General features: G+C 40.0%; 1 protein-coding gene across 3 annotated transcripts in view; it reads left to right on the top strand.

The window, feature by feature from the left end:
- grin2ab (glutamate receptor, ionotropic, N-methyl D-aspartate 2A, b) overlaps positions 1 to 24,039 on the top strand; it is a 102,472-nt gene that overhangs the window by 56,871 nt on the left and 21,562 nt on the right. For all 3 annotated transcript variants that reach the window (XM_079645650.1, XM_079645651.1, XM_079645652.1), the window contains 8 exons: positions 7,758 to 7,924; positions 8,040 to 8,174; positions 8,261 to 8,360; positions 9,665 to 9,870; positions 13,273 to 13,387; positions 13,502 to 13,704; positions 21,706 to 21,877; positions 23,639 to 23,792. In XM_079645650.1, the coding sequence (XP_079501776.1) occupies positions 7,758 to 7,924; positions 8,040 to 8,174; positions 8,261 to 8,360; positions 9,665 to 9,870; positions 13,273 to 13,387; positions 13,502 to 13,704; positions 21,706 to 21,877; positions 23,639 to 23,792 (1,252 nt within the window). The remainder of the gene's footprint in view (positions 1 to 7,757; positions 7,925 to 8,039; positions 8,175 to 8,260; positions 8,361 to 9,664; positions 9,871 to 13,272; positions 13,388 to 13,501; positions 13,705 to 21,705; positions 21,878 to 23,638; positions 23,793 to 24,039) is intronic.

Raw genomic sequence — 24,039 nt, 5'->3', positions numbered from 1 at the left:
CTATTTACTCTACAGTCATTATTGTTTATTTACCAGTTTCCCTTTTTCATTCAATATACTCTGAAGTATCGACACTTCACACACACAAATATCTAAATATGTGTTTTTATACTAACTTTTACTACAATTGACCATCCACTCACTGATTATTAGAAAATGAATAATTCCTCATTTATTAAAAACAAAACTGCTTTGAACTGAAATATTAGCAGCTGCAGTAAATGCATTATAACATATCAAACTCTCAGATAAGACACAAAGTTGAAGGTTATCTGGAAATACATTTTCTACCTGGTTTAATCTCTGTAAACATATAATCTGACACGTTACCAGGAGTGTGACACTGGATTAACAAATCACTAATCTTCTGATAATCTCATCACGTATTAGTATCTGATAATTGGTTTTTGCAACACAAAAGAAATACCGACAAAGATTGTAAAGATTTTCAAATGACACGCTGACAGAAAATAAATATATTACGTGGGTATGATGGATGGCTGTTCGTTCTCAAGGCAGCAATATGTCTGGAAGCTGTTTTTAATGGATTTTGGAAAACAAATGTGAGTTTATGACTTTCCTGAGATAATTAGAGCAAACCTTCAGTAGAACAGAGTGTATTAGTTCCTCTGTGGCAGAGGCAGCGGTGGGTTCTCAGTTTGTGTGGACATTAATAGCAATGGGGGAAAAAGTCAAATTAAACTAGAATTCCACTTAAATGTTTTGCACAATAAATGCTCACTGCAGCACATCCTAGACACAAATGAAGTGTCTCGATGAGAGGTTAACTCTCTATGGAGGCATAACAAGGCAATAAAGATCTGAATCTATTAAGCAAAAGAACACTTTTCACTCCAACCAAAAACCTATCGAGTATTTAGGGCTCACATTTTGATAGTAATGAATTTATAGTAACTCTCCAAACACAGTGTGGTCTGAATTCCACTTTTTGTCAATAGGGAAGTTTGAGTTGTGCAATTTCAGGAACTTGGAATTGCACACGACAATTGAAACACGACATACCTTTTCAAACCATAAATCATTTTTCCCAAGTATAAATTGTCAAATAAAAATCTCAGATTCGTCTGATTCAAATCCTTTCATCTAGACTCTACATTTATTTGTGGGATGTGCTGCCTTGAGCATTTTTGTGCAAACAATTGAGTATAAAAGCAGGAGACTTTTATATTCTTTGCATTACCAATCATGTCCATAAAAACCCAAGACTGTTTTTGAGAGAGGTATTTTCTACTTTGATTCCATCACTTTCTGTCACGCAGGAACAACTCTACCGAAATACCGACCTATCCAGAAAGTCTGCTTGAGTGCTGGATTTCTCCGAAGCAAAATAACTTAAGACTCTTTAAACTTTTCTGTGTGAAAAAGTAAGTGTTTGATCGGAGCAGGAAAATGTTTTTCCAAGTGTCAGGAGACGTGGAGAAGTCCCATATTCCATTCTGAGGTTGTGTCGTAGTGCTGTTTGCTGTTTCTCAGTCCATGGCCGCAACGCTGTCCATTACAAGCTTGTCAAAGTTAGCGGTGAGATCTAATGCTTCACTAGTCTGAGCTAGCCTTTGCTAGCTTGGGGGCTCTGCTCCGTGTTAAATGCTATTCTGTGTTTGTCTGGGGAGTGTGAGGCTGTTAAATACTACAGTAGATTTAAGCATTGGGACTTATCTCTTGTTAAGTACTAAAGTAGCCTTTGTTGGAATTGGGAGCTGATGTCTGCATGCTAAATGTTATAGCTCTGTCAATCCTGGGGATGTAGAAAGTATATGTTCGGATAGTGGATGTGGGCTTTGGGACCTGTCTCTGTGTTCTTAAACTGAAGAGCTTTCAGTTCTTGAGGGGCCGCTGCTTGTTAGCTATTGATGGACCAGCCTTTACATTCTGTTAGTGTCAAGAGAAATGTTAATGCATTGTCTCTGCTGTGGAGGTTGTCGACGTTGCTGTCCCTGTTCACAGCTCTCAACTACGTTCAAAGAATGCTGTTTGATGTTACACGTTTGACTATCAAGCTGATACAAAACAGTTTTCTTGTTCCTGAAATCGTAGAACAATTAAAACACCAAGAAATCAATGTTTATGCGTAGGTTTCTTTTTGTGCCAAAATACTTTCAATACCTGTCACATTAAATCACTCTATTCCCACCCATTCACAATAGCTCTTACGAAAAAAGGCAAGATTCAATATAGTCTCCATATGCCTACTCAAATATACTATGAACTGCGGTTATCTTTGACCGGTCAAAACTTGTTATTGCTTGGTATTTCTCTTTACCATGTATAACTCCTAATGGCAAACAGGAGCTTTTTAAACATAAACAGCCCTTCTCTGTCTTTCTCTGGATATTCTGGATGCTACTTCGGATGCTGGTCAAATGACAACGGCTTCCTCCCCTAGTCTACTATTTGTAAGTGGCTTTCCTGAGCTAATTCTTTGTTAGTGGACGGATTTAGAGTAGTGTTTGTTAGCACTGGGGTTTGCAGAACATCTGCTGAGAATTTACACAGAATTATGCTGCGGCAGAAAATGTGTCTGTCTATCAGTGTAGCTTGTTAGTGTAGTTTTACAAGCCCCTTTTAAGTGTGACTAACTTTCCTCACTCTAACATATCCTACAGTGTTCAATTAATCCTAATTACACTGATAAGGTCCAACATTGCCAGATGGAATTTAGCTTACAAAAATATCCACTGTAATACCCGAGGTAACCTTGCTTTGCTTGGATTTTATGAATATTTTAAATACTAGAAACAGGTTGTCTATCACCCCACATGCTCTAGTCTTGTTTAAGGTCATGTATTAAAGATAGCATCACATGTTTGACTACTACAACTGGTATTAAGATACTCACCTATGCTATTCTGTGATACACTGGTCTGATTTTTTTCAACACACTATAATTTTTCAGGGCATACGTCTTGACTTGTAATAGAAGGAAAGTTAATAAACATGTAAGGGATAGCAGTGTTGCATTTAAGTGTCCTAATAAGCAATGCCATTATGCAAACGTAATGCTATCCTCTGTTATTAATACAGGGAAACCTAGATACAACTTTGATAATGGCCACCCATGTTTTTGCAACACCTTTTTATTAAAGACTTTTTAGATAAGAAATGGCATAAATACAATTGTATTTAAATATTTTACTGTCTATTCTACATAATCTGACAGTATTGTATTTTTGAACACAGTAAACCACCTTTAAAAGATGCAGTCCTTTATGTTTTGGACAGATAATGATTTGCCTTTCTCAGTCACCTTCTAAAAAATCCCATGAGAATATCCGCTTGGTTCCGCGACTAGACATCCATGACCTGAAGTTCAACTGTGATTTTATTATTTTATGTTCACCTTGGTGGAACATATTCACATAACTTTCATACTTTGGACAGGACATTTCTATAACTGTATCATAACCTTGATTTCAAATGTGCTTTCTAGAGATCTCATGCATAATCTTAAATGTAATGGTGTATAGTAAATCAGGGTGTTACCTGTGCCTGAAGTCTCAGGTACATGTATTTTCATTTGTTTTGCTCTGTGCAGCCAATGATTTTTAATATTTAATTCTCCAGGCTAAAATGATGTTTTTTCTCACTATAACTCAGCTGTGGGCAGAATATCGCATACGAAGTACTGATGTTTCTTTTTTCTATGACCCTTGCACTTATCAGTTTGTTGACACAGAACTTATTTGCCATGTTGGTTTGTTTGCACTTGTGTGTAGCCTTAAGTAGGAAGGTACTTACCAGCATCTGGAGGCCGTACTTTGTCAGGCCAACTTAATGTGGCTGCACATTCCTAACTAACCTACTGCATTAAATATTAATATTGCACATTGCTGGCCTCATCACCATCTTCCTCCTTATCTAATTATTCTGCACACTAGCTATATCCTCTTCTTTTGTGCTGCCCAATGTCATCTGCTCTACCAGCTTTACTATTATTCTTCCCTGTCTTTTGACTGCTTATTTTCTCTTTGTATCCACCTTCACTACGTGTGGGACTCAGCTCCTCCTCATGCATCCCACATGATGTTGTCTGACAACGATTTCTAGAAATGTGTCAGTTCCTTTCTCATTAGCCTGAATCTGTACAACTCTCCCCACACTTCGTACTTTCTTCATCTGATTACTGTTAACAATAATGAAATTTGACACGTGTGTGTGTGTGTGTGTGTGTGTGTGTGTGTGTGTGTGTGTGTGTGTGTGTGTGTGTGTGTGTGTGTGTGTGTGTGTGTGTGTGTGTGTGTGTGTGTGTGTGTGTGTGTGTGTGTGTGTGTGTGTGTGTGTGTGTGTGTGTGTGTGTGTGTGTGTGTGTGTGTGTGTGTGTGTGTGTGTGTGTGTGTGTGTGTGTGTGTGTGTGTGTGTGTGTGTGTGCGTGTGGGGGGGGGGGATATAAAAAGTGAGATGCTTTTCTTGGTGGTTTATTATTTAATGGAATGCCGGCTTAAGAGTAAAGATATATTTTGAGGGGCCTTTGTGCATGTTCACATGACCATTTGTGTGTGTATGTGTGCGCTGTGTGTATGTGCATGCGTGGGTGCAGTTGAAACTGTACATGAGATTCACTTATTTGTATAATTGATGCACAATGTCATCAGTAAATCTCTAGGTACAGTATGTGGGCTGAAATGTGGAAATACATTTGTGTGTGCGTGTGTGCGTGTGTGTGTGTGTGTGTGTGTGTGTGTGTGTGTGTGTGTGTGTGTGTGTGTGTGTGTGTGTGTGTGTGTGTGTGTGTGTGTGTGTGTGTGTGTGTGTGTGTGTGTGTGTGTGTGTGTGTGTGTGTGTGTGTGTGTGTGTGTGTGTGTGTGTGTGTGTGTGTGTGTGTGTGTGTGTGTGTGTGTGTGTGTGGTATTTTTTGCATTATTCATATGTGAGGTTCATGGTGGACTTGTGTGATTTGATGAGAAGATGCAGGTCTGTGTCAACGTCTCTTTTTATCCTTTATAATTCAGCAACCAGCAGTAACTATCGTCGCCCCCCCCCCTTCCACTTCTCAGTCTTCTTAAAAGACTCATTCTGAATTCCCCACTTGCCCTCCATCCTTTCCTCTCATCTGCTCTTACATCATCTCCTCTGCTCCTCAGATTGAGGAGGTATTCAAAAAGAAGTGTGTGAAAAAGTCCACTGTGAGAGCTTAAATAATATATTTATTAATAATAACGGTGTAAATGTTAAAAGCATGTTCTGAGTGTGTATGACATGTAGTACCACCCTTTGCAACATCTTCATCTTCTCAGCACCTCAGTGTATGTTATTTGTTACAATCTCACTTTTTAATTGGCTGTTTTTTTGTTGAGCACCATTTTGGGTTATTAGTAACTGTTTATGATGTACCCTCACTTTTTACCACTTGCTCCTCAGTGGGCACTTGTAGTTGAAGGCAAGATAATGTATGTTTGTATTAGGCTTACTTTATTAATATAAAAATCAATGTTGGTATTCATTTAATTTGTAAAGTCCCCACAATGGAAGAAAAATGTGTGTTTTGTCTAACTAGCAATCCCAAACCCAAGGCAGCAGTAAAGAGCAACACACCATCTTATTCATGAAGCAGCAAATGTTTGACATTTTTGCTTGATCAATGAATCCAGCTTATTATATAATAGCCACATAATCATACAAGTTTTGAACAAACCTTCAGGTGAAACATATTGTGAAGAGAACAATAAGTAGAAAAATATATGTACTGTAAATATCCAGTATATCCTAAGTCTATAATGCGTAGTCCTATCATTATGCCCTGCAGTCGGTATAAGGCTGTGCCGTTATACATTTACTCTGATCCATGACAGGCAACACCTTTGTCCAGCCTTCACCTAATGTACATTTAATAAGGTGACTTTAAATCATACCCTTACCTCAGCAAAGAGCAGATTCCCAGCGGCTTGGCTTAATATCTACATTGTCTTTGTGAGTTTTACCTTTAGTAGCTTCTCCATCTGGCTTTATAGAAAGCTAATCTGTAGTTATAAAAATACACATACAGTATATACTATGTTTTACCTCTTTTTTACCTCTTAAAAGTGGTCTATATAATCTAATACATGTTGTCCTTTTTTATGTAACTTTAATGGGAATACAGTTTGTGTGTCCTGATAATCGGACACTTCCCGATCTTCATTGGAATTTTCCTTTAAAAAATCAACAGTTAGTTTTGTTGGTTGGACTCTTGCATGTGAGTTGGTGTGGATGCATGTTGTATCTGTGCTTGTGTTGTTATCTGCATACAACTGAAGACATGCCTGTTGCCACACAGAGGAGAAATGTTTCCTTCTGAGTAAAATATAAAGCCACACACACACACACACCGATGGAAACAGTGAGATAGATATTTTTGAAGAACAATTTCGTCCTCTCTCTTTTCCTCTTTTCTGCAGCGATGGAGAGGGGGAGGAGTTCAATCTCTGCGGGGGCTTTATGTGTATGTGATGGCCTGAGCTGTGAGCTTTTTGTTAAACTGAGGGACACTAAAGGCACACTATGGTTTTACACACACACCAAACGCATGCACATACACTCACACACACATGAAGGTGGAGGTGGCGGGGGCAGAGACAGGAGCTGACAGCTGATTCTCCATGTGTGTTTATTAGGGCTTTGAAGTCGAATGTGTCACGCTCTTTGATGCCCTCTGTAGAGGGGTGTCAGAGCATGTCAGTGCGTGTGTGTGTGCGCTTGTGTGTGTGCGCGCTTGTGTGTGTGTGCGCGCATTTTGTGTGTGTGTGTGTGTTAACAGGAGGGACCTTGTGAGGAGGTTTGAAGTTCGTACTGTATCTCTCTTAACTTTTCTCCAGGGACTCTCACTTCTATTCCACCTCTTTCTGCAGCAGGTATCTCAATCTCCCACTCAAGACTGGAACATTTCTCTCCCTCTCACTCCCCCCTGAAGCCTTTTTCTTTTTCTCCCTGTCTGCTCCTCCTCTCTCCTCTCTGGCTGATTGGCTGTGTCGCTGTCTATTTGTTGTGTCCCTGGGGAGAAACTCAGCTTACACTTTATGCAAACATACATTCTGCAATCATTAGCAACATATTTCACACTTGCGCTGGGTTTCATTCTGTTAAATATGTGCTTTTGGTAATACTTGCTGCTGCCTCCCACTCTCAGGCCGACCCCCAGTTTCCCTCAAATGCTGAGACGAAATGATTTAACTGTACGTGGCATCGTGAATAAATGCTGGAACATTTGAGCCACAGTTTATAGAGGATATCCTCTGCTTTGAATGAGACTGCTATAAAATGACTCCATATCTTCTGCGGTTAGTGTACCACAGGAAGATTATGTTCAGCATTAATGACTCATTTTCAACAGTTTATTAATACATCAGCAGACAGAATAAGCGAGCAGGTTGAGCATTCGGATTTGGCTCGCTTGGGTTTTGAGACAATGCACAGCTGTTGTTATATTAGCTACTTGTATTGGGCTGAAGTGTATCAACCGTGTGAGTTATGAGGCAGTTATCTCCGACCATTAGGGCCCCCCTGTTGCCAGCAGTCAATCTCTTTCAGTGTAGTCTCACTTGTTGACTGAATCTCAGTATCTCTTCCTCACCTTCCCATTGTCCCTCGTTCGTTTCTCTAGCGCTTACACTCTCTCTCTTATCTCTCCGGTTCTGACTCACTGATTGCAAAACTGAAAATGGTTTTAATTCCACCAGGTTTTTGAGTCTTGAGTTATTTTCTGAATTTAATTCAGTTCCTCAAACAAATCTGCTGACTGTCTCTGCTGCTGTGTCTTGTTGCAGGATGAGAAGTCCACGTTCTTCCAGTTCGGTGCCGCTCTGCAGCAAGAGGCTCTGCTCATGCTCTCCATCATGGAGGAGTATGACTGGCATGTATTTTCTATCGTCACTTCCAAGTTCCCCGGGTACCAGGAGTTCATCAGCACACTGAAGATAACTGTGGATCACAGGTACATAACGAATACACTCCCCCACAAACACACACTCTGTTTTCATCTTCAACCTTTATTTACGGCAGCTGACAGGATTAAGTACCGCGCATTATTTAATGGTGTTTTGTTGCAGCTTTGTACGCTGGGACCTGCAGAGTGTGGTGACTCTTGATGCTGTAGACGGCGACCCTAACTCTAAATCACACATTGCCCTCAAGAGGATCCAGAGTCCCGTTATACTGCTGTACTGCTCCAAGGATGAGGCTGTGTGAGTGTCTTTTATTTTCTTCTGCTGTTCCTGTCTTCCTTTCTGTAGCAAATCTTTATTAATTATCTCACTCTGTTCCTTGACAGGTATATAATGGAGGAAGCTCGATCCTTGGGCCTGATAGGAGCCGGTTACATTTGGATTGTGTCCAGCCTCACCACTGGCAACCCAGACTTCACCCCCGAGGTAGTGAGGCCCCCTGTGTAGTGACAGGTGGCCACTTTTGAGAGGTTTGACAAGAGCAGGGATTTTGAATCCAGGCCGTTGCAGGTCATCTGCTGCCTCTCCTGTCATATTTGATCTGCTGTATTCTCTACCGGAAATATAAAATACAGAGTTAAATAGAAATTGAAATGGTTAAGGAAACAAAATAAGCATACCAGCCTCTCTAAAGCTCAATTAGCAACACTTTATATCTTGTTTGCTTAATCCTTTCTGTAGAAAAGACAATTTGTCGGGGTGCCCGACTTTCTTACAGTTTCTATTCGATCAAGCAAGACTCAAGGCAGTTACTTCTCTCCACCAAGAAAGCCAGCACAAAACCTCTCGTTTTGACACTCTTTGTGTTCGGATTAAACCAATTTGATACAAGCAGATTTAGGTACTTTTGGAGGCTAGCTGTTTCCCCATGTTTCTTTGCACCAGGCTAAGCTAACCATCTATTTGTCTTGTTTTTTCACACAAATACATACATGGTATCAATCCATTCGCCCAACCAGAAATGAACAAAGATTCCCCAACGAAACCATAAGCATGATCCTTACACATTATTGAGATAATTCATATTCACTGGGAACAAATAATTCCTATTGTATCATATTTTTTGTTTACCGCTTTGTTTTTATTCATCTCTTTCTGAAAACATTTGCTCCGCTCCTTAATAGGATGTTTGCCAAGCGTTGCATACACATTCACTCTGAAACTATGGGACAGCAAGGTAGCTATTATCTAACGAGGATAGTCTTATGTGTATAAATAATTCAAATTACAATCAGCTCAAATGTTCTTTCAAATTTGAAAAATATCAAATATGTGCTTACATTTACTCAGAAGACTCTCAAATGTGTATTCTTCTATTGCCCTGGTCCATCATTCTGAAGTCTCTTTTTGGGATGTTAGTCTTTCTTTAAGAAGAAGGACTGATTCACATTGGGATCGAAATTAAAATGTATAAACAAGAGTAGATGGTCGAGTAGATTGACAGCCTAGCATGCTGGCATTTTTCTATTTGTACTCGTTCTGTTTGAGTAAAATGATATTAAGTAAACCATTTTGTTCTCAAATGCTTCATTTTTCCTGTTTCAAGATGTAGGCCATACCTGAATGAGCAATTCAGTGTGTGGCTATTCACACCTTTCTCATAACCAGATGTGAATAATGCGAAACGGGCACACCAAACCAAGGCCGACACCTTTTAAGAGATACATATGGATGCTTAAAACAAATCTAATTGAATCTTTCACACAATATGTCCTCATCTGTCCTCTCAGATGTATCCTCTGGGTATGATCTCCATCTCCTACGATGACTGGGAGTACCCTCTGGACACGCGGGTGCGGGATGGCGTTAGTATCATTTCCACCGCAGCCACCGCCATGCTTCGGGAGAAAGGGGAGCTGCCAGAGGCCCAGGGCAGCTGCTACAGCACACCGTCAGACAGGAGCCCGGGGAAGCTGCCACCCAGTGCCCTGCGCAGGTGTGTGAGAGTGAGAGAGTGTGTGAAGAGCTCAAGGTCTAAGGGATTGCATAACACGGTTTGTCTTTGTAGAGTGTTGAGCAGTGTTATATAAGTCTTTTAAATGTACTAATGAGAGGGGTAGAAGGGAAAGGAAAGCAGAGAGGACAGTCGTGTTAAACACTGCGATGTCTTCTGACATTTAACACCATTAGCTTGTTGTGCTCACTCTGCTCCCCAGTCAAAAGACAATACATTGAACTACAGGCAAACCTCTGTGTTGTTGCTGCCCTGTGATAACTGGGGCCGAGTGCTGTATGTGTGTGTATTCATGTGTGTTTCCGTGCGTGCACCTTACTTCACATGACTGGGTTCACCGTCATTAAGTCAGGATTAAAGCCGCTTTTGCTAGCTTTGTTCTCTCTGTCTTTTTCTGGTTATGTGGCTCTGTAGGTGGCATGAATTAGTATGTGCGTCTCTGTGTGCACACACACACATATTCATACCAGAATGTGCTCTTCTCTGAAGTCTCTGTGTTGAGGAAACAGTGCAATCCTTCAAACAAGATGTGGGGGACACACATGCTGGCACATTCATTCTGAAAATCCATGATTTAATAATGTGTTAGTGGCATTGCTGCCTTTCAGGGTTTTTTGTGCGACTCTGAATAGGAGGCATTCAGTGGCTAAAATATGATTATTAATTCAGACATCTAAATTAAACTGGCTTTATACATAAAGGTCAGGTTGCTTGGCTCTGCACATCTATGCTGACTTATGAGCTGCCTCATTAGAATAAAAGCCACAGTGGTTTCCACCATAATGGCTTTATTATCAAATTTCTCTCTTATTAGCCTATTACAGTATACATCAAAGCATATACAATACCGGCGTTGTTGACAGGTTGATCCAATATAACTCAGGAAGAAAAAATATGGTTCTGAAATAGTTTAATCTCCTATTGAGGTCTGTCAGAGGTACCCCATTTGTTTCACCAACTTATTAGATACAATTTGCATATTTGTCAAAACAACTGCAGCCAATTTTTGTTATAATAAACTGACAGGTTGGATTTCCCTTCCCTGATTTGGAAGTGGAGAGACTGTGATTAGGATTCTGCATACATTAGTCTAGATACAATCTTGCCGCAGTGTGCATACACACATTGTGAGGTGGAGAGGAATAGGGCAACATAATCTGGCACTTTAAAGACTCTATCAACCCTGTTGGATTGCCTGTCATTCTTGCCTGACAGGGATTAATATCCCAGACTCTAGTACAGTTTACTACAGGTTTATTTCGGTAAATGTATAAAAGGTTATTCTATTTGATGGATCCACTGTACCATACAAACCCCTAAACTGTCCCTTTATTCTGAAAGGATGCTCCCTGCCCTAATACAGGGTTTGGGAAGAGCCTCCCTTCTTTCTTTATTCATACTTTTAGAAAGAGCTCACACAATGGCTACCCGAGTGCTTCAATAATAGTGAAATATTCTGTACAGAGTAAAAGGACCCACATTTTAAAGATGGCATTTATAATAGCAGGGTTCTTTCTGTAATGCCGCCGCTGGGATGCTATTAAAACCGGCCTTACATTTCTGGTTTAATGCAAACAATGTAGCATACTATACTTTTAAAATCACTGAACCCCTTTTTAATATATCTGTACACTTTGCATTGTTCACTTGGGATCACACAATGAATAAACATGCAACTATAAATATGAAATACGAATAATCCGCCTGTTTTACATGCCTCAAAAACAGCCTCATCTGCTTAGATCAAAATGTTTAGAAAGAATTGTAACAAACCTGAAATAGGAGGAGACAGCAATTTCCCAGAATAGCCTGCACCAGTGTTTCTGCCATATTTGTTCAGCTGTAGAAATGCACTGTGACAAGGGCATCACCTGCCGCACCATGAAGACTTTTCAAACACAAACATGTCTATTTGTCTAGACATGTCACTTAAAGCATTTTAACCTAGGCACATTTAGTTATGTTGCAGAGAAGTGTCTCTTATGTGAACCTTTGTAGGATTATCTTTAATTATTTGTGTTTGCTGAGAGGGATTACCCACGGCAAGTTGTTTGTGTTTTTGTAGAGCCTGTGAGGGAGACAGGGACTTTGTATTGACTCTTTACTCTTTAATCTGAGTGAGTGGAGCCGGCTCCCAAAGAGCACAGGCCTGTTTCCAAGTCTTTGTAAAACAGATGATTAACTTACCTCTCTCCAATCCACTGCCAAACAACATTATTTATGTGTCGACTCGAAATCCTCTCCTGCAAATGAGACAACATCAAATCCCACCTGTTTGAATTAGAGCACAATTATCATAGTTTTTGTTCAGCTGCAGGGCACTTGCTAAACGGCCCTCAAATAATTATCATAATGCTTCTTGACTTTCTGTTGCCGTATTTGAGTTCAGGCTCAAGTCTCTCATGGCCCTGTGCCTGGACCTGCTTACATACAAAACTAAAGTGTATTTTTTTTGTCAAGTCCTTTTATTTAGAATATTAACGTTTTGATCTGTGAATACCTAAAGCATTGTTTGAATTCATTCATCAAATCTGTGTTTATATAAATTATGGTAAGATGCATAAGTCATGAAAATACAGTATATATGCCGAATATTGCGTGAAATAAAAATATGTAAGGTACAGCTTTAAATCTTTGACTGTTTATATGTTTATATATTTGATTTTTGCCAGATGATATTTCAGTTGTGGAGTGTCACCCATGCAAACAGTGTTTGACAGGGTGTCAAAATGAATCAAACCATTTGTAATACGTCAGAAAAAAAGGCATCTTAGAATAAGTGTTTTCTTTTTTGGGCAGCTGCTTTTGTTATTTGGTCTTTTAGTGAACTTCCTCGGACAGACCTCCATTCCTCCAGCGGGAATCCTGCTATCATTCCACTCCTAAACGCCTCGCTTTCTGAAGATTGTTTTACTGGAGTCAGTGAATGTATTCTTAATCCCATATCACTGTGTGTGATACTGGTTCATTTACTCCTCTCCACTGCTTCACTTTAGCGAGTGTGTAAATGTTTCAGCAAAGGATCTGTTTGCGTATGCAAGATCACTGTAGTGAGTAACAGAGTGAGGGCAGCCTGGTTGCACCAGTGGCTTGTCTTTAAGGCGTATATCTGTGGAGAAATCAATGCAGAATGTTGATGGGAGAGATATGTGGCACTGGCCTCTGACTCTTCCCCCTCCTACACATAAAGGGATGCTCACACACACTCAGGCATGCATGCACACGCAGTGGGTGAAGACAACATTGATTTTAAGAGGATACTCTTGCGGTGATTATAGAGTGCTTAACTCGTTATTTAAAATGTATCTGCTCTTGTGCACTCAAACTGATGCAAAACAAAAGCAAATAACAGCTTCCTCCCTGTTTTTCTCCATTTGTTTTCAGACACATGATGCATGTGTGGAATGAAGACCGTGACTTATCCTTTACTCCAGATGGTTACCAGGCCAACCCCAAATTGGTTGTCATCGTCCTGAATAGTGAGAGGAAGTGGGAGAAGGTAACAAATGAACACAGTGGTTACGCATGAGAGCACGGAAATTAAACAGTCAAAACACTTCAATTAAGATAGCGATCCCTGATTTTGTTTGTGTTTGTGTTTCCGCACACACAGATGGGCCGCTGGGAGAACGGGACGCTGTCGCTGATGTTCCCAGTGTGGCCGAGGTATAACTCCCACGGGGACGAGGATGCAGATGAAAACCATCTCTCCATCGTCACACTGGAGGAGAAACCTTTCGTCATCGTCGACAACGTAGACATTCTCACCGGCACCTGCATGAGAAACTCTGTGCCCTGCCGAAAGCATGTCAAAGAGTAAATAGACACACACTCAACACCAACAAACACACAACACCTACACATTTAAGAGCCACACAACGATACTAGCAAAAGGCTGACATTCCCTTAAGTGATCAGCTGATTGGATCTATAGCCAGTTGAGTAGCACTTGAAATGTTTGGCTCTATGAAACCTGATGTACTTATATGATTCTGTTTTCTTCAAGGTTGTATCTTCCTGGTTGAATGTACTTATTGTAAGTCGCTTTGGATAAAAGCGTCAGCTAAATGTAATGGATGTGTGTTGTCAGGGGTTTTCATAGTTATGGGTTGAGAGGCCTGCTGAACCTACTAGAAGGTTCAGAAAGCCTTTATCATATCTTCACATGGTTGATCACTGATATCAATACAAGACAACCTAATAATAAAAGTAGTCAGGTCATATAGTATACAAATCTAAATGTTGGGAGGAGGTCCTAGTTGGGGTGCATGAAAGGGTCAGTAAACACTTTTACCAAGGAGACTACTTCATGTCCCGTATGAATCCAAAACTTAATATTGTGATTTTTTTCAAGATAATTTTTCCTTTTTAGTTTATTTTAAAACCTATTTTAGTTATGTATCAACCCTACTTATTTCAACCCAAAACATGATCTATTGCTACAAAAACATGTAGCATTGTTGCCTTAACCTAAACAACTTGTTTTGTTTCAACCCACAACGTTAATCACGCAGGTGTTTTACTTAATCATTTTGGGGGTAGGTGCGGTTTGCCCATATTTGCCCCGTCTAATGCATGGCAACGGCAGTGATAACCAATTTGTTGGAACAATATATATGGAAAAAAACATCTCATATATTCAGACATGCACAGGGGGTTACAGGACATCTAAAGATGGCTATTTAATGGTGTGATACCATTCTGAACAGGGGTAGCAATTATCTAACAATGTAACTACTCCTGTTTTCGAGGTAGAAAGAATATACAGTATCACACCTTTGTTACCGATCTCAATTTGTCTGAGAACATACTCGTCATTCATATGCCCTTTGCTTGTCCACTTATGATCTACAAGGATTTATACTTGTCCCACTCATTTTTACTTTATATAATACTGACTCATCACCTGTTTGTCCTCGACACTGAAATCCAAAGGTATGCAGCTGTATATGCATATTGAGGTAATATATTCACATTGTGGTGTTGAAACACAACTTAAAGGAGTCCCATAATGCTCAATTTCAGGTACGGCATCTATCAGAACATGTTGAACATGCTTCACTGTTTAAATAACACATGATTTTTCTCATGCTGTCTGTCTGAATATACCTGTTATCACCTTTTGTCTGAAACGCCCCGCTTTAGCACCTTCCTTTTTGAGCCCACCTCTCTAAAAGGCCCTTTTCTACACTTAGTGATTTAGTGTCTTCACGATTTGCTCTCTCTCTGCGTCACTACGAGGCCGTTGCAGTTCAGAATGGGAGAAACTCCCTGTGGAGGGATTTTAGCCTTTGAAGACCATTTCGATTGCACAAAAACCTATATAACAGACTACAGGAAAGGGAACACCCCAAAAGCATAATAGGGCCTCTTTAAACAATTACTTTTTGTATTTAACGTTTTATGAAACGTAGGCATTCTTTTATGGTAACTTCTGGTTAACATATACCAACCGACAAAGTGTAGTTACATAAACTCCAAAATCTGTATTTAGGATATGTTCTTCCTCTATTCTGAAAGAACTCATGTTAATGGAACAAAATAGCCCAAACTAAAAATTGACCAGTGAATGAAAAACACTTTTTGCTTGAAGCGTTTCTCCTTATTATTAAGATCACAAACTCGATGGAGCATGTTACAACTTGGCCGTCACTTTATGTATGTGCCACTTTAAGACAAATAGGTCTTTTGTAGCCCCAAGTGTATTTTTTAAAAGGGGAAAAGCTGCATGTATTGTATTCACATCAAAATCTATGCAGTTAATTTTAGATTTATACATAACCACTCAGCTCTTGCAGCCAAGATGTACATCAGTGGTTTTCCTCTTTTCTCCTCACTGTTTTAGTTCTTTGACAGTGTTGTTCAGGAGTAAAACTCTAATCCAACTTCTGTCAGAGAGTCTAACACTTACCGGCAAAGTAGCTCTCATTTGGATCAGGGATAATCAGTTCTGTCAACATTAATAATGCATTGCTCTCTGTTGCTGTCAGCTCGCTAATGCCAATCTGTCGGTGCACTTGAGTTTTGTTTCTGCTACCAAACTAATTGCATGTGTTGCCCATTCTGCTCTTTGTTTCATTGCTCTATTAATTCAGTGTGATGCATGTGTTGCTTTTGATTTACGGATGGTGTTGCTCAATGTTACAGTTACTAATTATTCATAATTCAGTAATACTGCTTAATCTATTTCTCTTTTGTACATATTGTTGTTTTATTCTTTATTTTGTCCTACATTATTTACCATGTGGACGGTGCGGAAGCACCTGTCCACATGGTAAATAATGTAGGACAAAAAAACAAACTTAACTTTGAAGTGTAACCATAACTGAATACTTCATGACGACATTTTAATATGGTGGAACATGAAAACAATTCATATGAATTTCTGTGATTTAAATTTCTCTTGTTGACATTTTTTAGATGGCAATTTTCGTGCATGAAACAAATTTGTTTCCAAAACGTCATATTCAGACATGGAATATGAAATGGATTACATGAGACTGGCAGAGCATAGGCCACATTTGTAGATGTGACTTTTCAACTCAAATTGTGTTGACTTTTCATTTTAGATCCAAAAATGTCCCATTGTTAACAACCTGAATAGTGTAAAAAGTGTAAAGCTTGTGATGAACTTATAAACCATCTATTTCGATTATTGCGTCACTTTAAAAGCATCAACATCAACATCATTATTTCCTTGTTTCAGTTTCTCAGCCATGAAGATATACTATATTGTAAAAGCAGAAATATATTTGGATTTTAGAAATGTCAGAATGTATTTCTATCAACCAAACATTAAATCAGTTAATGGAGCAAATGTTCAGTAGATTCATTAGACAATAATGAAAATATAAAGTTTTTCTTAAAAAAGACCATAAACAAATGCTTTTCATTGAAGAAAAGTTATTGTTTTTCTGCCGTCACCTTTTCTAGTGTGGCCATTGATAAAATACTGTACATCTTTCACACATCACCAGTGATGTTAGCAGGGGTCATCAGGTGTTTCTGGTCATCAAACACCCTTGCCCTGGTGACCCAGTCATGGTTCATCAGACCATGTTTGTGTTCAGGTGGCTTTAGCTCCTCCCCATGGACCTCCTCTCCTCTCCAACAATCATCCGTCACCTATTCGCGTGAACCCATAATGTTTCGTCAGGCCTAGCAGACCCAAAGAGCACCTGAGCGGACACAATCCTTTTTATTTCTTGCACCGTCTGCTGTAACTCTCTAACATTGCAGCTGCAGATATATTAAAGATAACATGTGTCATACCCAATCGCTCCCATGAGACTGAGACTGTCTCTGCCTTTATTTAAATAGCCTTGGGACGAACAGCTCTGGCACATTTACAGTAATGCCTGTGAATGTGCAGTGTGCCTTAAAGAGAAAAACTATAAATACATAAATCTCAGCCTGAGCTGTAACTTGAGACAGCAAATGAAAATATGTTTCATGTGGGGCGCAGCCCAACCTTTTGTCATCTGCCATCTGGACTGCTGCATCTCCCAGAACCCCGGCTCGTAAACTATTCTGTTCAGCCACTAGAGACCATCCAGTGCGCTGCTGCATGCCCTGTCTGCAACCCCCCTAAGTTCCCTTTGTCGCCTCCCCACGTGTTCGACCCCCTCCCTCCCTCCCCGCTGGATGCCGGTGGATGTTCACATCAAATTCAGAATTCTGGACCTGGCATTCAAGGCTCCTCACGGACTTTCTGCCAGATCTGGTCTCTCCGCACTCGCCTCCCTGCGCTCTGCTACCACCGGACACTTAGCGCTCCCTCCATGCGGCAGCTAAGTCATCGTCTCACCTGCCTTGACTCTTCTTTCTACCGCTCCCCAATAATGAAATGTCCTTCCAAATCCAGACGGGACAACACAATTACATGCCAACTGCCTTTCTTCCCTGAATATCCCAATTCCCCCATATCCTCCGTCTGCATCTGCTGTTTGGAAAACATCCCTCGTTTTGTTTACTTAGACTTTTTAAATCTTTTTTTAGCATTTCTTTATGAAACAACATCACTTCGGGATCGCAGGAATTTGTTTTTCTTCTGTTTGGCTCGAGATAACAGTATCAGCTAATGGAAAGGAAATGTTTCACAAATTCATCTAAGACTTTGTTGCACTGCTTCATCAAATGTGATTATCTTTTATGATTATATACAGTTTTTTTTCCCACCTCACCACTCACCACCTGACTGCATATATATCACTTTGTCCTCTGGGACAATAGCAGTTGGCTGAATGGCTAAAATCCTCCTTTCTTAGAAGAGATATCCTTTTAAATTCTCATCACAGTGAAACTAATGTATATAAAACCTGAAAGACGAAGAGAAGTCCACCATTTAAAGGTGAATGCAGTGTTTGACTTTAATCAGTTTGAACGTATTCATTCTTCAAGCACCTTAGTAAAGATTTAGCCTCGTGCTCGGAGCGCTGGTCATCCCGCAATGTATGCATAAAGCTTGATAGATTCATTTAGAGATGTAATTTATCATTTCAATTGTGACTTTTTCACATTGCCTATATATCAAGATTTGATGTGTCAGTCCAGGAGAAAGCTTAAGAGTTATATTTCTTTCAGCAGCAACATGTCAAACAATACAATGTCTCTTTGAATAAATCTTCAAGGCATTTTCATTGGGGCTGAAATATGTTGCAGGCCTTCACGTGTGTGTAAACAATGCAGGGATATTTCCCAAGTAGTCAGTGGAAGTAAAACGTCCTCAAAGGTGCATCTTCTGGATTCTTTGACATCTTGGGTTTTACTCCAATTATCTGCTATATGTGGACACCTCAATGAGAGCTCATGCATGACGAGAGCTTTGCTTCTCTCTGCTTTTTCTACAATTCAGCTCACATCTGAGCTCATCTGTATACAGCCAGTTCAGGGTACATCCTGTGAGCGTTAATCATAATTGCTGCAGGTTTGTTTGCCACCAGCTCCGGGCTGCTTGATAATCATTTAGCCGCAACACAGTCCATCAAAAACCCATCTTTTCTCATTTCTCCCTCTCATGAATGACAGCATTGTTGTCAAAACTTCAATCGATTCTGCCACACAATAGAGAAAAAGATACATTTTTCAAGATAGCTATTTAGATAGAATATAACAGAAAGAGAGACCTTGTTAGCCTCAAGGTAAATGCAGGAAATTCTACCGTAATTACACTCTTTGAAGATTGATTTACCTTTTTTATCAAACAGAATCCACCATAATAAAAGCTTTTTGTGTCAAATGGGTTTGGGATGACAGACAGGAGATGCAACACAACAACCATTGAGTTTCTGACCCATGCAGTCACGACACTGCAACACTGTAGGCGCACACAATTAGACGACTGAATCACAGCGCATGGAAAGTTTAACTTGTTGTGACCCGATATCTTAACCTTCCTCGGGAGCGTTGGCCGCACAAGTCTGAGCGTTCGCTGGCCCCGATGACTCGTCTCTTCTGGGTCCTTTTTCACGTTACATTTGCTTTTTTCTGTGTCCAGCCATCCATGCGCACATATATGCGTACATGCATACATCCATCCATCCATAAGGGCTACATTTACTCAGTCACTGCTTCCATTTTATTTGTATGGGCTTGTTGTTACAAAAGCACGACATGAATCAAACAGATGCACCGTATGTGCGTCTTGGGGATGCTGTTGTTGCCGTGTGTGTGTGTGTGTGTGTGTGTGTGTGTGTGTGTGTGTGTGTGTGTGTGTGTGTGTGTGTGTGTGTGTGTGTGTGTGTGTGTGTGTGTGTGTGTGTGTGTGTGTGTGTGTGTGTGTGTGTGTGTGTGTGTGTGTGTGTGTGTGCACATAGTGACATAAGGACACAGAGAGGGCTCAGCTGGGAAGAGCTAATGTATACATTATGTGTGCATTAGAACACCTGGGGGACATACACAGCCTCACTCACATGTATGTGCACAAACTAGGCTCTCTTTCTCTCACACACACACACACACATGCAGACACGCACACTCTGCTGTGCTGCAGATACAGTTGACTGCTGTTAAAACACATTTTAATCCTTTGATGTTTCAGTTCTTTGACAGTTGTTCTCGGTGTGTGAATCCCTCAGTTCTTTATGAACTTTCTCATGAATCAGAGTCGACTAAAATGGCAAGTGAAAAGGTCACAGAGTCGCTGTTCAAATCCATACATGTTACAGTCAGTACATCAGAGATGGATTACACAGGCGAGGAATAAACTTTTCATGAAAATACTTTTTTTTTAAATGCTGGTAGAGTTTAATAGATTATGAGTATCATTTGATCCAACAATTCAGTTTAGTTCACAGCTCCGAGGTCGTCAGGGAGGGTTGTCAGAAAAGTGTTTGGAAACATCTCTTTCCTTTCTGTACGTCCTATCTGTAAGGCGGCCGTGGGAATGTACAGTAGGATCAAGAGTTTTGGAAAAGCGCTTCCTAACAGACATAATCAGTAAAACATAGGAAGAGGAGAGAAAAGGACGGGGAGAGACGAGGAGCAGGACTAGGGTTGCAAAATTCCGGGAATTTTCAAAGATGGAAACTTTCCACGGGAATTTATGGGAATAAACTGGGAATTTTCCAAATTGAAGGTTGGCTCTTCTTAGGGAACTTAAACATAGTTGGGGAAAGTACATTTTAGCATAATCTTGACTAAAACAAACAGATGCCATTCAAGTAGACTTGAATATCCATGCCATAGCACACTGCTTACTGCATGGCTATTGAGACCAGACAAAGGTTCGCAACAGGCTCACAAATGTGAGAGTGGAAAAACTGGTTGGCATTCGGGCAAACCTAAGGCTCTTTGAGCCTGTTACGGCTGCTGCCTTCCTTGTCGTCTGAGTGTTTTCAGCTGTGTGTGTTCTATGTAAATGAGCTGTGCGGTTGCCCTCCCGTCATTGGCTGCCATCTCCTTGTCCGCCCCTGAAGATTGCGATTGGAGCACGCCGGGCCCAACGCACTCCAATCGCAGCGCACAGCCGGCGCACACCTGCTGGAGATTACTACAAAGCTTGGGGACAATCATCATTCTGGGGGCTCTGTATGTGGACAGATGCCTCTCGCTACTGGCTCCTTAGTGAATTCTGTTGAACTGTGGTTAAACTTGTGTGATTAGTAGTGTCTAGAGTAGCTTAGTTAGAGTGTAGTGTAAGATTTGCATGTTTAATTGGACTTTTTGGAGGGAGAAGGGCTCTTTTCATTTAACATTTTGAATGTGACTTTGTGGGGATTTTGGATGGGGGGTGCATTTTTGTTCATTTTTTAATGAGTGGGGTTGGGGGGATGAGTAACATTTAACTCAACATTCCTGTTTTCGTTCTTCAATTAAACAAATAATTGTTCAATAGAATAATTCAAACTTGTTATGTTGTACTTTAAAAAAAAAAATTGAAAAGAAAAATCTGTTGAAATGTCATGTTTTTTTGTTTAATTTTGCATCGAATATTTCCAAAATACCCCAGCTTAACTTCCCATGGAAGCTTTCCACCCCATTGCAACCCTATGCAGGACAGATGATATTTTTATCATGTGGATTGGTTGTTCAGCTCTATTTAAAGCCCAGCAGCATCTGCTCAGTACCCCTGTTTTCAGGCACAGAGGGGAAACACATTCCCACACTCACAAACTCCATACAAGCTCTCTGTGCCCTTTAGCAGTGTTTATGTTTACTCAGCACGGTCATAATTCTAGTTTTACAGTTTGATGGAACCACCAGATGTGGAGCAAGCAGGGGTACAGTAACACCATATTCCTCTCTTATATAACACTGAAATGTCCTAGAATATAAAAGAAATATGACCTTATTGTTGATTGTTTCTGTGTGTTGCAGTAACAGCACATCATCAGGAGGTTCCTACATTAAGCAGTGCTGCAAAGGTTTCTGCATTGACATTCTGAAGAAGATAGCGAGGAACGTCAAGTTCACTTACGACCTCTACCTGGTCTTAAATGGGAAACACGGCAAGAAGATCAACAATAAGTGGAACGGCATGGTTGGAGAGGTGCGTAATACTCGTCTGTCCTTTACTATAAAATCATATCGGTCTGACCTTCCATGTAATCATTGTGAAATACGCCTATCTAGCCAGCAGCTTGCTTAGCAAAAAGACTTGAAACAGAGGGAACGTGCTAGCCTCTATCTGTCCAGATTTAACATAAATCCACCAACCATCACCTCTATAGCTTCCAGTTGTTATGCTAAGCTAGGTTAACCCACTGCGCTGCTGTAGTAGCTTAATATATGTAATAGGCAAATGTGAAAATGGCATTGACATGTGCCTTCAGGTTGAGGCACATGGTTTAGGATCTACCTTAAAGCAGGTATACATAAGGCTTTAAAGTGCATAATAGATACAATAAATACATCATGTAATACAAAAAAACAATAAGGAAAATATAATAAAGGAAGTTGGGAGAAATAGACTTAAAGAACATTAAAAAGCAGGAGAGGAAGTTAGAAATAAGTAAAGAGGGAACTCAATAAAAGCCACGGGCAGATTGAACAAAAAGGAAGTGAAGAAATATGGGTCCTCAAATTAGATTTAAAATATTTAATGGTGCAACAGAACTCAAGCCGTATTTGTCTTGTCAGGATTAGTCCTTCCTTCAGTCGGACTCGTCATGGAATAATTATTAAGTATAATGATTGAAGGTGTCTCTAAAGGTTTTTCTATATATCATTTATTGTATGTCAACAAATACCATTAAACCTCCTACTCTGTGTTTTACATATAGATTAAAATGTATGTATTCCTTCTTGGGAAGTAGTGGGTTGTTGATAACAAGAAACTGTATCAGGCTTAAGATACAGAAATGATATTTGTAAAAGATTCATTGCTTGTTTGGGTCTTTCAATGGGATTTGTTGACTAAAGAATATGGAGTACTGCTATTAACCTGTTATAATCATGGTTGCACCAACACATCTTAACAAACAGAACTGAATGCATCACTTTTAAAATGATTCATAGATCATTAATAGATGATACAAACATATCAAATATAATGTTTTCCTATGCTTTCTGATCATGTGTTTCTGCTATAGGAGTAGAAAATGGTTTTGATTTTGAATACAACCACTTGTGAATCACCCAAAAATGTTAAATTGTTATCATTAAATCCCACTGTATTATGCATTATTCATGTCATTTATATTTCCAGTGCCGCTTCCCTTTGGGTCTTTAAAATCCATACCATCAAATATTTAAGTGTGCAGATGATAAAGCTCTTCGAGGAGCCAGATACCTTGAGGCTCAGTTGATCGTTATCATTTATATTTTCTAAAAAATGATTTATTCAATCACAGATGAAATGCAAGGTTTTTAAAATTAAAGTAAAAAAGTAAAATCGCCAAAGGTCGAGATTAAACGCATAACATGTCCGATAATGGAAACTCCGAGTTTGATCCATAGTTGTAATGTCTTCAGGAGAAGACGGCTATGAGCCCTTAGACAATTAAATCTGAAGAAGAAACATAACATGTTACTGCATCGTAGAGATGACTTCTTTATGTGCAGAACCTCCATCTGTCACAAAACATCCAGACACCAGGAAATGGTAGCACAACGAGAAAAGACAGCCAAAAATGCCCTCCAACTGAAGCTGACATCCTGAGCTTATACCCTCAGTCACTGTAATATTTCACGTCCCAAAATAAAAACAGAGGACCCTATCTGAGACGAATGATGTCCAAATGTTCACGGAGCTCACTGTATTTATTGTTCTGTCAGTGAGAATGCTACCTTTCTATCTTCTGTCTACCAGGTGGTGTACAAGAAGGCGATAATGGCGGTCGGTTCGTTGACTATCAATGAGGAGAGGTCAGTGGCTATTGACTTCTCCGTGCCATTTGTGGAGACTGGCATCAGCGTCATGGTGTCACGTAGCAACGGGACCGTCTCTCCTTCGGCCTTCCTCGGTAAATCTTTTATTTTTGTCCTCCTTAACTACACATTCTTTCTTCTTCATTTTTTCCTCCGCTTGTCCGCAAGTGGGCAGACAACTGGAAGCAGAAAAACAGAGGAAGGGTTGCTTGTTGCCAAAATCCTGCACATTAAATTGAACATTTTATTCAGACAGTATACAGTATGCTGGCCAAATTCCACTTGTACTCTGACTTTATCTGGGCCTCAACACCCTGGGCACATTAATATGTCTAGCAGAGT

Source organism: Notothenia rossii, assembly GCF_949606895.1.
Source record: "Notothenia rossii genome assembly, chromosome: 1".
Taxonomy (NCBI): domain Eukaryota; kingdom Metazoa; phylum Chordata; class Actinopteri; order Perciformes; family Nototheniidae; genus Notothenia; species Notothenia rossii.
This window is presented reverse-complemented; position numbering and strand designations above follow the sequence as displayed.